General features: G+C 36.3%; 2 protein-coding genes across 2 annotated transcripts in view; one reads left to right on the forward strand and one right to left on the reverse strand.

Annotated features, from left to right (window-relative positions):
* LOC149418808 (E3 ubiquitin-protein ligase AMFR-like) overlaps nucleotides 1–15,811 on the forward strand; it is a 178,672-nt gene that overhangs the window by 10,900 nt on the left and 151,961 nt on the right. The window lies entirely within an intron of this gene.
* LOC149418809 (uncharacterized) lies at nucleotides 3,304–6,933 on the reverse strand. Its single transcript, XM_089638672.1, has 5 exons — nucleotides 6,689–6,933; nucleotides 6,127–6,306; nucleotides 5,430–5,538; nucleotides 4,248–4,761; nucleotides 3,304–3,684 (listed from the first exon to the last, which is right to left on the reverse strand). The coding sequence occupies exons 1-5, from the start codon at nucleotides 6,880–6,882 to the stop codon at nucleotides 3,674–3,676; spliced, it is 1,008 nt and encodes a 335-aa protein (XP_089494798.1). The 5' UTR covers nucleotides 6,883–6,933; the 3' UTR covers nucleotides 3,304–3,673.

The following is a 15,811-nucleotide window of genomic DNA, read 5'->3' on the forward strand; positions in this document are numbered from 1 at the left end:
TGATGAGCAGCGCACGTCCACCAGCAGGTCCTCCAGGTACTCTCGGCGTGGGCGTCCCCTAGAGTTGGTCCCCTCGGTCATACCCTCCATTACGACATGCAAGAGGCCTTCTTGTATAACATGAGCAAAATAACATTTCAGGACGGTCGGTCTAAGAGCGAGGTCGACAGCCGTATACATTAGGCTAGGCTTGCATTCAATAAAAGGTCGAAAATAATAGAATCGAATAATATAGACATGTAATAGAAAACTGAGAATACTCCTCATCAAGACCTATGTATAGAGTATCTTGATGTACGGCTACGAAACATGGTGCCTATCCGAAAGAGATAAACGGAGACTAGAGGCTTTTGAGATGTGGTCCTATAGAAGACTGTTAGGAATTTCCTGGAGAGACCATATTACAAATGAGGAGGTTCTCCAAAGAATCGAAGGAGGAAGGCACCTGCTCAGGCCTGCGATTCTGGAGTTGAACGATCAATCGTTTTCGTATGCGCCGTCTTCGAGTGAAAAACTACTAGTCGTCGCGACTAACTTTTTCGAATGTTTCAATTTTACGTATTCTTGAGCGTCGAACGGTCGAAGTTGGTAGAAGAGATGATTATATTGGCACCTCTGTGAATATTGTCTATGTTCCTGATGTTTTTGGGATTTTTATGGTGTGACTGTCAAACAGACAACAGTTATTCGTTATTCAAAACAGAAATGGCTGCGGGACAAATTACAAATTGCCAAAAGCAACTCTTAATAAGGAAGTTGAGTCCATTTTTTTTATTTTTTTTTATCAATGTTCGCATTCAAACTTAAATACTGGTATTTTTTTTTTTTTTTTTTAAGTTTGTTTTCATAGTTAAATTAATTCTCAAAGTTTAAATTTTATTAAGCCCGCCAAAACGAGCGGAATCCGAGCGGTAACAGGCGGGGTGTAGTGTGACGTCATTAGAACTGTGAAAACCACGTCGCTTAAGCATTATGTATGGAAAAAAATTTAATTCTTCAACAAGGAATTCCAGTAATTTTTTTACCAATGTTAACCGTCTATTATAATTGATGTTATTAAAAAAAAAAGAAAATTGATTAACGGCCGCTGTTCCCAATCCTAATAATCAAATTCTAAGCGAATCACCACTGCACTACGTAATTCCAACACACAATAATTGCTTAAGCAAGCCGCTCAGTCTAAGCCAGCCGGACAGCTGGATTAACCATTTAAGCAATATGTAAGGAAAAAACTAGTTACAAAAAGTGTCGACAGAGTGAAAAAATACCGCGAATGATCAAATGTCACTCTGACAATCGACAGTCGCGCTCCTTTCAGTTTTTTGTGTTGCATTTATCATTATCGTTTTAAAATGGATAGAGAAGTTTTAGACATTTTAGATATACTAGATATTGCGGAATGGGCCGAAGTAATCGATGAAAACATCGGGTTATACAGGCGGCGACAGGGTGTGGATGTCAATTACATCGAACTATTAAATGACAAAGAATTTTTTGACCGTTTTCGTATGACGAAAACGTGTTTTTTGTATATTTTGAACCTAATTGAGGAGAATTTAACTTATGCAAGCGAAAGGTAAGTTTTTATTTACGCAAGTGTCATTTTTGCGATCAATGTGCGAACTATTTTGCCCTTACCTCATGTCAGATCTGAAAACCTTTCTATTCTATCAATTTTATGTTATTATACCTTATTTCTTTTTAGAAACTGTCCAATTTTACCGTGCAATCAGTTGCTGATAGCATTACGCTTCTATGCGACGGGAAGTTTCCACATCACAAATGGAGACTTCTTCAAAATAAGTCCATCTGCCACCAGCAAGATAGTAAAAAAAGTGTCTTATGCCTTGGCAAGCTTGAGACCACTTTACATTAAATTGCCAGTAGGACAGGAGGTCGAAATTGTCAAGAGGGAGTTTTACGAAGTTGCAGGATTCCCTAATGTGATAGGTGCGATTGATTGCACTCACATCAAAATCCAATCCGTTGGTAAGTGCCAAACCAAATAAACCAATACATGTGTTGGTTGTGCCTGCATTGTTTTCTGTACAGTAACAAATAAGTATAAGTATGTATTGTGTTAACCATCTACTTTCTAAAACAGGCGGGTCAGAAGCTGAAACTTTCCGAAATCGGAAGGGATACTTTTCGTTAAATGTCCAAACAATATCAGACGCGAAGATGAGGATAAGAGACATAGTAGCCAGGTGGCCAGGAGCAACGCATGACTCGCTCATCTTCCAAGGTTGCCGCGCCAAAGCGGTCTTTGAGACCGGCCAATACCCAAATGGAGTACTCGTAGGAGACAGCGGATATCCATTAAAGGTATTAAATACACAACTTTAATGTTTTAATCAAATAAGATATTTGTATAACGTCAGTAAATTGTTCCGTTCCTTCTCACCTTTTTAAAATTCACGTCCTCGACCATCCAGATTGTAAATTCTGTGCTTTAGACGTGGGAACTTTAGATCACATATTTTTTGGTTGTCGCTCTCTAAATAAATATACTCTGTTCTACCAAGCGTAATCTAAAATTGCCCCCCCCCCCCCCATTCAACATCTCATCTATTCTAAAGTCTGAACTCGAATCCAATCTTCCATACGATTCTGAATTATGCACATTTAAATAAAATTAATATATTCATATTCACCTTTCCTTTCTCTGTAATTTTAAATGATAGCCTATAACAATCCTTGAAAGGTGAAGTCAGAAATATAAAAAAAAAAAAAAATTATTAAAAATACTGGGTTCAGTGTTTATATAGTTTTAATGACTTTTAAACAAAACATTTGCATAAAATAACATTAAAAATACTGTGTTCAGTGTCTACATAGTTTTTAACTTTCAAACAGGACATTTTCAAAACATAACTTGAAAAATAAGCAAGGAACGTACGTTATAATCTCTTTTCATAATTTAACTATTGCAAAAAGTTTTTTGGCAATGTGGTATGTAAGAAAAATTTAATTAATTACACAAGAGACGTTTGCATAACATAACTTTTAAAATATTGTGTTCAGTGTTTACATAGTATGTAATGACTTTCAAACAAGATCTTCCTAAAAACATAACTTGAAAAATCAGCAAGGAACGTACGTTATAATCTCTTTTCATAATTTAACTATTGCAAAAAGTTTTTTGGCAATGTGGTATGTAAGAAAAATTTAATTAATTACACAAGAGACATTTGCATAACATAACTTTTAAAATATTGTGTTCAGTGTTTACATAGTATGTAATGACTTTCAAACAAGATCTTCCTAAAAACATAACTTGAAAAATCAGCAAGGAACGTACGTTATAATCTCTTTTCATAATTTAACTATTGCAAAAAGTTATTTCGCAATGTGGTATGTAAGAAAAATTTAATTAATGACTTTTAAACAAGAGACATTTGCATAACATAACTTTTAAAATATTGTGTTCAGTGTTTACATAGTATGTAATGATTTTCAAACAAGATCTTCCTAAAAACTTGAAAAATCAGTAAGGAATGTACATAATCTCCGCGTTCACAGATGGCGCTAATTTAATTATTATTACAAAAATGTTATTGGGTAATGTTAAATGTAAGAATAAGTTTAAAAACATACAAAGTTATATAAAATTATTAAATGAAGAATGCACATTTCAACGCGCATCGTTCGCAGATGCTCCAGTTGCTCGATTTTAAGGACATTCTGAAAAAGAAAACAGTATAATATTATTACAAAAATATTAATGTTTTATTTCAGACATATCTCATGACACCATACAGGAATCCTGAAACACCTGTCCAACAAAACTATAATGAAAGACACATTAAAACCAGAAACGTTGTGGAAAGACAATACGGATTATGGAAAAGGAGGTTTCCTGTCTTATCGAACGGCCTGCGACTAAACCTCAACACCACAATGGCAGTGATAGTCGCATGTGGAGTTCTGCATAACATATGCATCAATCGTGGGGAGGAACATCCACAAGATTGGATCAATGGCGTTGACGATGTTCCAAACAATGTCGCAGAATTGAACAATGCGGGGAACGTTGCAAATTTAAAAAGAGACGTGATTGCAAATAATATGTACAATGTATGAGCACTACTCGTAGTTGGTATGTTTTTGAACCTGCAATCCAAAATGAGTGTTACTTGCTATTTCTTGTTTTTTCTATTTAAGAAAATAAATAAGTATTTCTTTAAGAGTAGATAATAAGTTTGATGAATATTTAAATAAAAATAATAAGTAAACAAAACAATTACCACTTCTTAATTTCTTTAGGGTGATCTCTTTGGCCTCCCTCTCCAACCTTACAACGGCAAGTTGCTCTTTTAATATATCATGGCGAATTGCCCATTCCGCTGCCTTCGCGAGTCTCTCCTCTTGTATCATCTCCAAAACAAGTTTTTCTTGGGCGGCTTTGGTAGAAATTATTTCTGTTGTCATTTCTGACTGGACCTTTGCCTTCGCCTCCATGTCTTGCATGTCCTTAATTCTCGTTCCTTCCGCTTCAAGCTTGGCGGCTGCTATTTTATGCAAATCAGCGAGAAGAGAGTCCTTCGCTGATTTCTTCAAACACAGCCGCCTCTTGAACGCCTTCCTAGGAACTGAAGGGGGGACGGTTAGTGAGGACGTAACTGGAGTGGGGGGAATTTCAGATGGCAGTGGGGAGACAGCTGGTGCCGACATCACGGGATGAATGGCCTGACTCTGAACGGTTAATGGGGGGACAGCTTGAACCGACATCTCGGGAAATGTGAAAATCGGATTTTCTTCCTAAACAAAAGATAAGAAGAATATCAACAAAATTCAAATATAACTGACATATTTATTTATAAAGAAACAAACAGTACATTGATCACATTGGTGAGAAAATTTACAGATATTAATAATATTTCATGGTTGGTACCTATGATATGTTTCTCTGTAGTGTCTTATTTATGGTATGTATATTTATTAATTATTGGGTGATGTGCGTAATGGGTAGGTGTGTGTGTTGTATGTGTGAGTATGTTTGTAGATGTGAGAAGTGGTGATGTGAGAAGTGGTGATGTGGGAAGTGATGATGTATGCACATTGAACTGTTTATATTATTGACATTATGCTCTTTTTAAATTTGGGCAGTGAATCGGAGAAAATGTCGATGTTAGAGTTTAGGCAAATATTATTTAACGTTTTGTAATTCAGCGTGTGGAATAGTTCTGTGTGGCGCGCATGTCTTAAGGGTATATCAACATGAATTAGGGAAACAAGTTAAGTACAGTCGATGTTATTATTTAAAATTCTGTGTATATGTTTCCTTTTGTTGAAAAGTTTGAAATGTACATTCAAAGTTATTGTTGAATTTGATGGTAAGATATTTTATAATTTTTTTTTTAAATATAGTATTATATATATTATCCTTCAATGTGATTGAGAAGTCAGTAAAAATTAAATAAAATTACCAATATCCAGTCCTCAGTCTCTACTGATTCCAGTTGATGCTGTCCTACGAGTACCGTGTTAGAGTTGGCTGCGTTGGTAGTTGGCTCGCTCACATCATTTGAATCAAACCTTTCAAAATACAATAGAAGGACTTGAGAGTAAAATCATATAATATTTAGCAAGCAAGAAGTAACATACACAATCCAACTACAATGTACAATGCATGATAAGCTTTCAGATTCCACTACGTAATACTACAAAACTAACTAACTAGTAACTAACCATCAGGCCGTTTCTCCGCAGGGGTAGGTACAGTGGACACTGGACAGACCGCCAAACAACTCGCTCACACCACACACTCTTTGCCTCATTCATACATACTCTTCTATTATTCTGACTCTTGACATAGCCCGTCTCAAGTAACTGATACACTTGATCGTGCCATGTCTTCCTCGGGCGTCCCCGACTTCTTCTACTATTCACATTTGCGTCAAATATTCTTCTTACACTACTTTCTTCATTCTTCACTCGACATGCCCAAACCATCTTTATACTACAAGTTGGGATTTATTCCTGTGCAGAAATTCTGGTACTAACCACCACATCTGATTATTACTGAGGCAGTTCATTTATGTATAATACTATATAAGTAATTTTTAATATTCTTATGTAACGGCCAATAAAAGAGCGTTAAAAAGAAAAAAAATTTAAACTTACTGGTTTTCCAGGCCGGAAGAACTTATGCCAATTGCTGCTTCGACCTTTAATAATACAGGGTCCTCAACATCTTGGCTGGGCCCTCCCCCAGTACCAAATATGTGGCAACGGATGCTGGCCCTCTGTGTTCTGGCTTCCCTTTTTAAATTGTCCCAAGCCTTTTTGAGAGCAACGAGCGATCTGCAATGATTTAAAAGATTAGAAGAAATAATTTGGCCTCATTCCCTTCAAGCATCGTCTCATACACAGTTTGGTTATTCTGACTTTTGACATGGCCCGTCTCAAGTATCTGGTTCACTTGATCGTGCCATGTCTTCTTCGGGCATCCCCGACTTCTACCATTCACATTCGCGTCATAATATATGTCTCATTCGCTCTAATACGAAACAGAATTGAGCTAGGAAAACCCGAGATACGAAACAGAATTGAGGGACAAAATGAAGCTTGTTAATTTCATCTGAATTTGAAGAAGACACAATATTATATAAGCGCCCTTGAGGTGATTTCTCACGAAAACGGCGCTATATAAATTAGCCAAATATTATTAAGATAAATCACATACCGTTGAGATGAGCTCCCGCTGTTAAACTGGACTAAAACGTTGTTCCAAGCGGCATCCTTTACTCTCGTATTCAACAAATAACTCGGACCGCCCGTTGATTTCGATAAAAGTGCCGGCGACGATGTAATGAGCTCTACCAGCCTCATCTTATCATTTTGTGTGAAGTTCTTCGCACGCTTTGCTTTGATCTCCATTTTAAGATTTGTTTGTGTTTGTTTTGCTGTCGCACGGAAAAAAAACTTACGTCGATCTGCCAAATCAAATGGGAAGTCCCGATTGTGGCATCACGTTCAAATTGTCACTTTATTTTTAATATATTATATACGTTAGTTTAAAAAATATGAAATACCAGTTTATAGATAACGGTATTTAAAAGAAGTAATGTATATTAATAAGAGCTACAATAATTAACTCTTTAATATTAATTAAACATAGAAAGTTTTTAATTTGATGTCATTTTATTGTCTATGCTAATGTTCGGTAGTGTGTGGGGCTACTTAAGATTTTCAAAGATAAAATGATTGGGAACAACGCAAATCGAACGTTCCCTGCAAAATGCTTAAAAATCGCTTGGCTTAGCAAAAACAAAGATTTGAACTTAGATAACGATTAAAAAGTTGGGAACAGCGGCCGTAAGATTTCATAGTTAAATTAATATTTTAAGTTAGAATATTTGCTTTTCACGCCCGATACGGTACTTGTACGGTATCGCCGTCGCTACTTGTTGACGTTCCCCGCGCGAATTCAGGACCACCGCGCAGAAAAGTAAAGACCAAAAGTAAAATAACGGTTTACAGCCCAGTTCACTGTGAGACTTTTCTGAGCGGCCGGCGGCCTGAAGTGTATCACATGCTTTGTGACATGTATAATAATAAAAACATCTAAGTTATGCAATAAACAACATATTATTATAAAGCACTATACGAATATGTATCTTTAGAAATCCATTTCATATAATAATAATAACAAATACGTACATATATTTGACAAACCCAAATAAACCTTTGGCCTATACACCTCTCTCATCTAAATCGACCATCTCTCATGTAATAGAAAGAGATGCACCATAGGTGTTCCGTTGTACGTACAAGTCACGACACATGTGACGACAGAATTCTTTCGACCAATCGTGGAGCGTATACAGTATATTGCTATTGAATGCTTTTTCAAGAACGTTTAACTAATTGTAAGAATAATAATATAGAAATATATTTATATATTTAGAATCGATATTTTTTGATCTACATGAACATATTTTTTATAAGTCAAAATATTTTTCACTCAACTTCCTTATTGAGCTTGTAAGCTCCAATAAAGACTTAGTAAGTGGGAAATTTTCACCCACTTTTACATTTGCGGAATCCGCGCGGTAAAACAAAAATTGACAGCTAGACTAGATTTTGACGACAGCCAATTCCATAGAAACGCCAACAACCTACCACTCGCTGCCCTGTTTCTACTGTTTATACCCAGTAGTTGTTGCGTGGAATGATTTTTGACGTTTGGCGTCGAAGTATGTACCTTCGACCAATTTCGGGAATAGCAACGACGACCAACGTACGTACTTTCGACGGCGATTACGAGCGCCCTCGATTTAGGAATAGAGCCCCAGGACCTTGCCCGAAAGGCGTGCAAGATGGATCGGCCATGTTATACGACAAGAAAGCGCGATCTATAGATTAAATACTCAACTTATTACCATACATCACAGTTATGATTGGTAGACGTACGAAGCATTTATTTGGATTGATCTGTGGATTGTTAAAATCATCGATTATAGACAGCATTTACGTTTTTATGGAATCAAGTTTTAATTATATCGGAATAACTTTTCGTGAAGATTATCTAATATTTAATCATGGACGGAGAAAGATGAGCATTGCTAATTTATTAAGAATCTCTTGATATTTCGTAATGCGGTTAAAAACGGGATTACAGGCCCTCGACGAATGAATTAATAAGGTTCCTATTTTTTAATGATAAACTAATGTTTATAAGACAAGATTTTATGCATAGCATAAAGGATAACAAATAATTAGTCGCCTGAAATATCAATACAAAATGAAAATATCTCCTGAGTAAAAATAAATGCCGCCAACGGAAATTGAACCCGTGCCTTCTGATGTCCGGTCAGGTGCTCTGAAACCACTGAGCTATGTCGGCTTATTTCCAACCCGCCAAATGATTCAACATGTACTAGTACCTCAATCAACAATTACTGCTTATTATATTTTTTCCACCTGTAAACAACCAACTTTATTTTTGTAGGAAAGGCATTTTTAGGGCTAAATTTCTCACTAGATGGCGTCGAGATATATTATATCTTCATTTATTGGTGAAATATTTTTGACTTGTCAAATAATATTATTTTTTCAATGATAAACTAATGTTTATAAGACAAGGTTCAATTTATCTTTACTCTGGATATATTTTCAATTTGTATTGATATTTTAGGCGACTAATTATTGCTTATAATAAGTTTCTTGTTGATTTTTTTACTTAATACGACTGTTTTATCACCATATCACTACACGTGTATATAAAAATCCTTTTTACGCATTTCGTCATTATATATTATCAAGATAAATGCAGGAGCATGAACACGTGTTCCGATATATTATGAATTTAATATACATTTATCAGGAAACGGCCTGCCAACCCCTTTTTAACTGGAATACCCAAAATTCTAAGATGTTTTTTTATTTGTCGTATCTCGTCTCTATTTGGCAGCAGTATAGTCGGCACTTTTGATGTATGGAAGTGAGGCATGGAACTGGCAAAGAAAGGATGAAAGTAGATTGAATGCTGTTGAAATGAGATCCCTGAGGCGTATGTGTGGTAAAACCATGTTTGATCGTGTGAGGAATGTGGAGATCCGCAAAGAGTGCAAGGCTGATGTAAGCGTAATGAGTAAGATTAAGAAAGGGACGCTTAGATGGTTTGGGCATGTAGAGCGAATGAGCGAAGAAAGGAGTGTACGGAGGATATATGATGCAAATGCGAATGGTAGCAGAAGTCGGGGACGCCCGAGGAAGACAAGGCACGATCAAGTGAATCAGATACTCGAGTCGGGCCATGTCAAGAGTCAGAATAATAAGAAGAGTACGTATGAATGTGAATGAGGCAAGAAGTGTGTGTGTGTGTCAAGACCGAGTTGTTTGGCGGTCCGTCCTCTCTGCCTACCCCTGCGGGGAAACGGCGTGATGGTTAGTTAGTTAGTTAGTTAGTTAGTAGTCGGCACTTTGCGGACGACCCACAAAACCGAGCCATTATATTATACAACCAGAAGACGTGGTAATCTCATCTATGCGACGTAACACTGTGTTGAAAACTGTTGTTGCACATCGCCTTGTCACCACCACCGCCCACCATTGCTATGTATTAGTCTTTCTTTGCTATCGCGACGTAAATTTCTCTACACAAGATGTATTCATTACTAGCGATGTGCCGTTTCCCCTCTTTTGCCATCTGACATAGATTTTGTAACATTATCTACTTTCATATATTTGGGTAGGTTAGTGAAGGGCACCGAGGAGATAAAAAGATAGAAGCGTATTGTGGGCGTGTCTTCGTGTCTGATGTAAGATCAATTTTATCTTCCTGAGCTGCAATCAATTTCATTAGCCTCTCTAGTGACTAGAAATTGATCGGTATCACAGACATAGGAATTAATAGACGAGAAGATAATGGCGAGGGGTAAAATCAACTGTTGAAGAACGAAGGGCGTAAGGCTGACTGTGATTCGTCAATAAATCAATCTGACAGTAAATAGGCATCTCGCATTATAATATCACCATTTACTTCTTAAAAGTAAAATCTGCTTTTGAATGAATAGACATTTTTACATGTGAGCGCAAATTACTCGCCACGTTATGAACAAATTTGCGAAGTCCAAATTTGGCAAAAAAATTCGGTTCTATTTTCAGAGTCGAATATTTCGTTTAAGTATTTAGTTAAGACACTTTTATAAATGTTCATAATTTACTTCCCAGCAACCAACCAGCTTTGTGTTTCGCGTCCAGACGTTTCTCGATGTGATAGTATATGTTTCTAAAACTGATCTATATTATACGATGTGAATATGCTTAAAATAAAGTAAAATAATGCTTATATATGGAATGTAATACGACAATTGGGTTTATTCTCTTTTTCACATCTATTTTTACAAGTTTTCATAGTACAAGTCAACATTTTGCCGTGTTATTTCGTAAAATGAACCGATGATGCCTCGACCATAGTTCGCACAAGAATGATGACGTCACGTTTTCAAATTTCACTTGAGGCCATACGCGAGCACAGCCGGCTCCAATGGAACCGGTATGGGGAGTGGGGATAATACGCTTTTAATCACTTAGGGCAGGTCTACTAATATTCATATGTCTATGGTAGGTAGGTATTTAGATACCACCTTGCAAATCGTATGATTTCAGATGAAATTATAGATTTGGTTTATCAAATACGCGTTGCTCGACTTTTCTGCACTTTCTATAAATATAATATGCATGTCAACCGGTCGGTGGCCGAGTTGACATCGCGTTTGGGTCCCACCCAGGCGTAGTGTGTTCAATTCCTCGGCTGGCTAAGTCCTCCATCACAACACAAGCAACATTTTCAGCTTCCTTCTGTGGTAGTAGGAGATTTTCAAATATTGTCAGGTTATTCGTAACCCGGGAATATTTGTCTTTCTTTTAAAAAAAAAAAAAGTTTATATATCTATAAACCTTCCGGAATAAATTCTCTAACTGCCAGTGAAAACCCTATCAAGATCCGTTGCGTAGTTTAGAAGAACCGAGCGCACAACAGACAGAAGTTTATTTTATACTATTGAGAGTTTTGAGAAGAGAAAATTAGAAACTTACTTTTTTGGACACGAGGTCCACTGTTCAAAAGTTCAAGTCGGTACAGATCACACTTCTAGGAATTGGGTGTTTCAGTGTTGATGGGCATTATCGAAATGTCCATTTCAAAACAGCTGTTGTTGTTTTATGATTTGATTGTTAGTTAGGGTTATTGCCTGATTGGCAATCTAATTCAAATACAGGTTTTTTAATATTCACGGTATGGCTTGCAAATGTTAAAAGTGTGTGGTCAATAAGAGGAAGCTACAAGCCAAAAATGTGTATATTCTAGGTACACCTTATATTGTAGGTAATAGGCATTAAAATCGCTTGACAAACGGAGTCTAGAAACGTTCGATTTCAAGCACAAAACTGGTTTTTATTTATTTTGTAAATAATTTTATGGGAAAGCAAAAAATTTAATCAAGTGAAACTGTCACAGATAATCTTAGCTATTTACGGTATTTTTTAAAAGTTGTTACCTTTACGCGATCAAACATTTCTATTGATACAATAGATTTTTTTAGTAGTTTACATTTATATTTTTTATTGAGTAATTTATTATTTTTATTTGTATTCCACTCAAGCGAAACGATAGGAAAATCTTCAATTTATATAATGCATATTTTTTGCTAATCGTAATGTTTACCAATTCGTTATAAAAATTAATCAAAATAATGATTTAGCATTAAGCTTCGCCTGAACGAAAAATTTAAATTAAAACTATTTTTACAACATCCTTTTTTTCATATCAGGACCCATACGAAATATCTTCTCGTTACACGATTATTATTTTCATATTTACGATTTCCTACAGATACTTGCCATAAGAAAAGAAATAATATTTTGGGACGGTACTCAATCATAACCCCTTGAAAATAAGCTGTGTCACGTGCTTGGCCATTATCCAATCGATGTTTCTGTTTACTTGTAATGTAAGTTTATTTTATTTATTTTTTATATTTCGCTAGAGCAATCCCGAATTAGAATGAGTTACAAAACTCATTGTAGGACCAGATAAACTTACAATAGATAGGTGGGAGTTACATTTTTACATTGGTATTAAGTTACGTAAAATGACGAGAGATGACTGATGTCTAATAATGTACGCCATCTTAACCTTTCCCTTACTGTGCTAAAAAAATACACGCGTTACGGTGCTGTGTAGTCAATACACATCTCAAAATAAGCGATTTAATATGGGAAAAATATGAATATTCATAGCTAATCGATTATGTTTATTATATTTTATATCAAAAGTGATAATAATTGTAATTTAATTGCTAAAAACATGAAAAAACCATCGGCAGATGCTAAAGAAACGTGAGAGGGGTCCACATCTAACGACGGCTCGCGGCCAACTGGCTAACACAAACACAGCTTTGCGGTCGTAGGTATCGATGGACTAAATGAAAAGACAAATGCAGACGTGTGGATGTCTCATGTTCCTGCATAACGAATTAATGCGGGACATCAATAGCGTGTCATTTCCTCGCACACTCTTCGCGTATTTAGTATCACACAGTTGATTGTATTGGTGTATTTGTTCCCGATTTTTAACAAAAAACTCTGATTTTTAATTGAATTTGAAAACTATGTAATATATTATTTTTTAATTCAGTGCATAAATGTATAACGGAGGAATACCTTAAATCTGAACCCAGAATTTATTATATTTATAGAGTTATTAAAGTTATTAGAAGCAATGTGTAGTAAATACACACCACAGATGAGGAAAGGTTTTAAACTGTACGAAAATCGGTACCAAGCATAGACATATGAATATTAGTAGACCTGCCCTAAGTGATTAAAAGCGTATTATTCCCCACTCCCCATACCGGTTCCATTGGAGCCGGCTGGGCTCGCGTATGGCTTCCCGTGAATCTTGAGAATGTGACGTCATCATTCTTGTTCGAACTAGCGTCGAGGCATTTTATGAAATAACATGGCAAAATAGTGGCTTGTGCTATGAAAACTTGTAAAAATAGATGTGAAAAAGAGAATAAACCCAATTGTCGTATTACATTCCATATGTAAGCATCATTTTAAGCTTATTCACATCGTATAATATGAATCAGTTGTAGAAACATATACTATCACATCGAGATACATCTGGTCGAATGTAGCGATTCTCAAGTGTGCGCATCGTTGTTACTGGGAAGTAAATTATGAACACTTATAAAAGTGTCTTAACTAAATACGTAAACAAAATATTCGACTCTGAAAATAGAAGAATTTTTTTTTTGCCGAATTTGGACTTCGCAAATTTGTTCATAACGTGGCGAGTAATTTGCGCTCCCATGTAAAAATGTCTATTCATTCAAAAGCAGATTTTACTTTTAAGAACTAAATGGTGATATTATAATGCGAGATGCCTATATACTGTCAGATTGATTTATTGATGAATCACAGTCAGCTTTACCCCCTTCGTTCTTCAACAGTTGTTTTTACCCCTCACCTTTAATTTCTAGTCTATATATTCATATGTCTGTGGTACCAAGCATACCTTCTTCTTCTTTATGTGCCGTATCAGGTCCCCCCGACGTTGGCGATCACTCTTGAAAATGTCTCTTTGTCTTGCGCTGCCCGGAATAGCTCCTCCACACTTCTAATGCCGGTCCACTCTCGTATGTTTCGCAGCCAAGACATTTGTCTCCTACCAGGCCCTCTGCGACCCTCTATCTTGCCTTTCAAAATTAACTGGAGCAAGTGATACTTCTCCCCTCGAAGTACATGACCCAGATATGAAATTTTCCTGATTTTTATTAATCTAAGCAGTTCTCTCTCTGCTCTAGCCCGCCTGAGAATTTCTGTGTTGGTGATCATGTCGGTCCATGGTACTTTGAGTATTCTCCGGTGAAGCCACATTTCAAAAGCCTCTAACCTGTTCATGGTATTTACTTTCAAGGTCCATGTTTCACATCCATACAACAAGACCGACCACACATAACATTTTAGCATTCTCTGCCTTAGTTTTAAGCTGATATTATCATTGCAGAAGAGGGATTTCATTTTAATGAACCAAGCATACCAACTAACAAAATAGAATACGTACTTTTTTTCCATGCACTTGAAAAGCACCTGGACGTAGCAATTCTAGAACATTTCGAAGCCGCGGAGTGAGGAGGAAGATGTACGAGAAACGCCAGAACCTACTGAACTTTTTAAAAGACTTATCCCGTTCCTTGACTCATCAAACACCCCCCAAAAATCACAAGCTTAACAAACATTGAATAATAATTGTTCTTTATGCACCACTTCGCACACAAATAAGTTCAAAAGTTAGTCATTCAAGATGGGTACCAGGCAATTTCCCATGACCCTAGATTTGGCTTCAATGCCATTCATACAAAATCGCACTAATGCTCTTTCCAGGCTTTTTAGTTCCATGCCTTTTTTCATCCCGAATAGACAAATAGATGAAATAGCATGGTGTAAAACGGGTATAATTCATATGACATACACAAAGTTTATTGATGACTGACATATAAAATGCCAACGTTTGATGATGTTTCAGCAAAAAACCTTTACGAAATAAGTAGGTAAATGTTACTGACTCTAATGAGTACTAGTGACGAACAGCTGACGATGAATAATTATTTTTTAGTGTTGTTGTTTTTTCTTACATCAATACACAAGAAGACGGAAGTGAATCAATGATTGGTTGTAGATGCGCTTAAAATAGATATTCGTAATCTGAAAAAAACTATGAACAATGAGGTATATAGATAGTCAGCTTTGGCGTTCGAAGTACGGGCCACGCATATCGGATCATTGTCCGATGTGATATATCACGGGCTATCAAGCACTCGTCGGGCACAGGTACGCCAACATGCACGCTGAGAAATTGTACAAGTCGAACTGGAAAATATAGGGAGAGCAATGGTATAATCTTTCATCGGTAAGTAGTGTTTTACCATAATCATTAGTCGTGTAAATTGACTTATTAATGTTAAAAACTCGTGGAGCATTTGAAGGCCGGTCACCTTCTACTGCCTTCGACTCTTCATTGAGTTCGTTCGCAGTCGGATTCGGGCCACATCGACAGCCGCCACATTCACCTTCCTACTTCCCGCATGATAACAATATTTCATACTGATGTTGCAAGGAATGTAGACTCTATTTATATAAAACTCAATGGAGGACTATGAAGGAAAAATCATCGAGTTAAACCTACTTAACCCAGTTAATTAAGTTTTTGTTTCATCACTTTCCATGACTTTATATAACTTTTTAAAGATGTGATGAATTATCATTGTGATGATTTTTCCGGTCACCAAAAATA

The sequence above is a fragment of the Hesperophylax consimilis genome, chromosome 13, assembly GCF_061612785.1.
Source record: "Hesperophylax consimilis isolate HC1 chromosome 13, BYU_Hcon_1.0, whole genome shotgun sequence".
In the NCBI taxonomy this organism is placed as follows: Eukaryota; Metazoa; Arthropoda; class Insecta; order Trichoptera; family Limnephilidae; genus Hesperophylax; species Hesperophylax consimilis.

What these genes read in the sequence shown, in the direction of transcription:
- LOC149418809 (XM_089638672.1), bottom strand. Translation starts at nt 6,882, where the DNA reads ATGGAGATCAAAGCAAAGCGTGCGAAGAACTTCACACAAAATGATAAG. An exon ending in TCTTCCGGCCTGGAAAACCA is followed by an intron (nt 5,539 to 6,126) that starts GTAAGTTTAAAT and finishes GTATTTTGAAAG; the next exon opens with GTTTGATTCAAATGATGTGA. An exon ending in AGACTGAGGACTGGATATTG is followed by an intron (nt 4,762 to 5,429) that starts GTAATTTTATTT and finishes TCTTTTGTTTAG; the next exon opens with GAAGAAAATCCGATTTTCAC.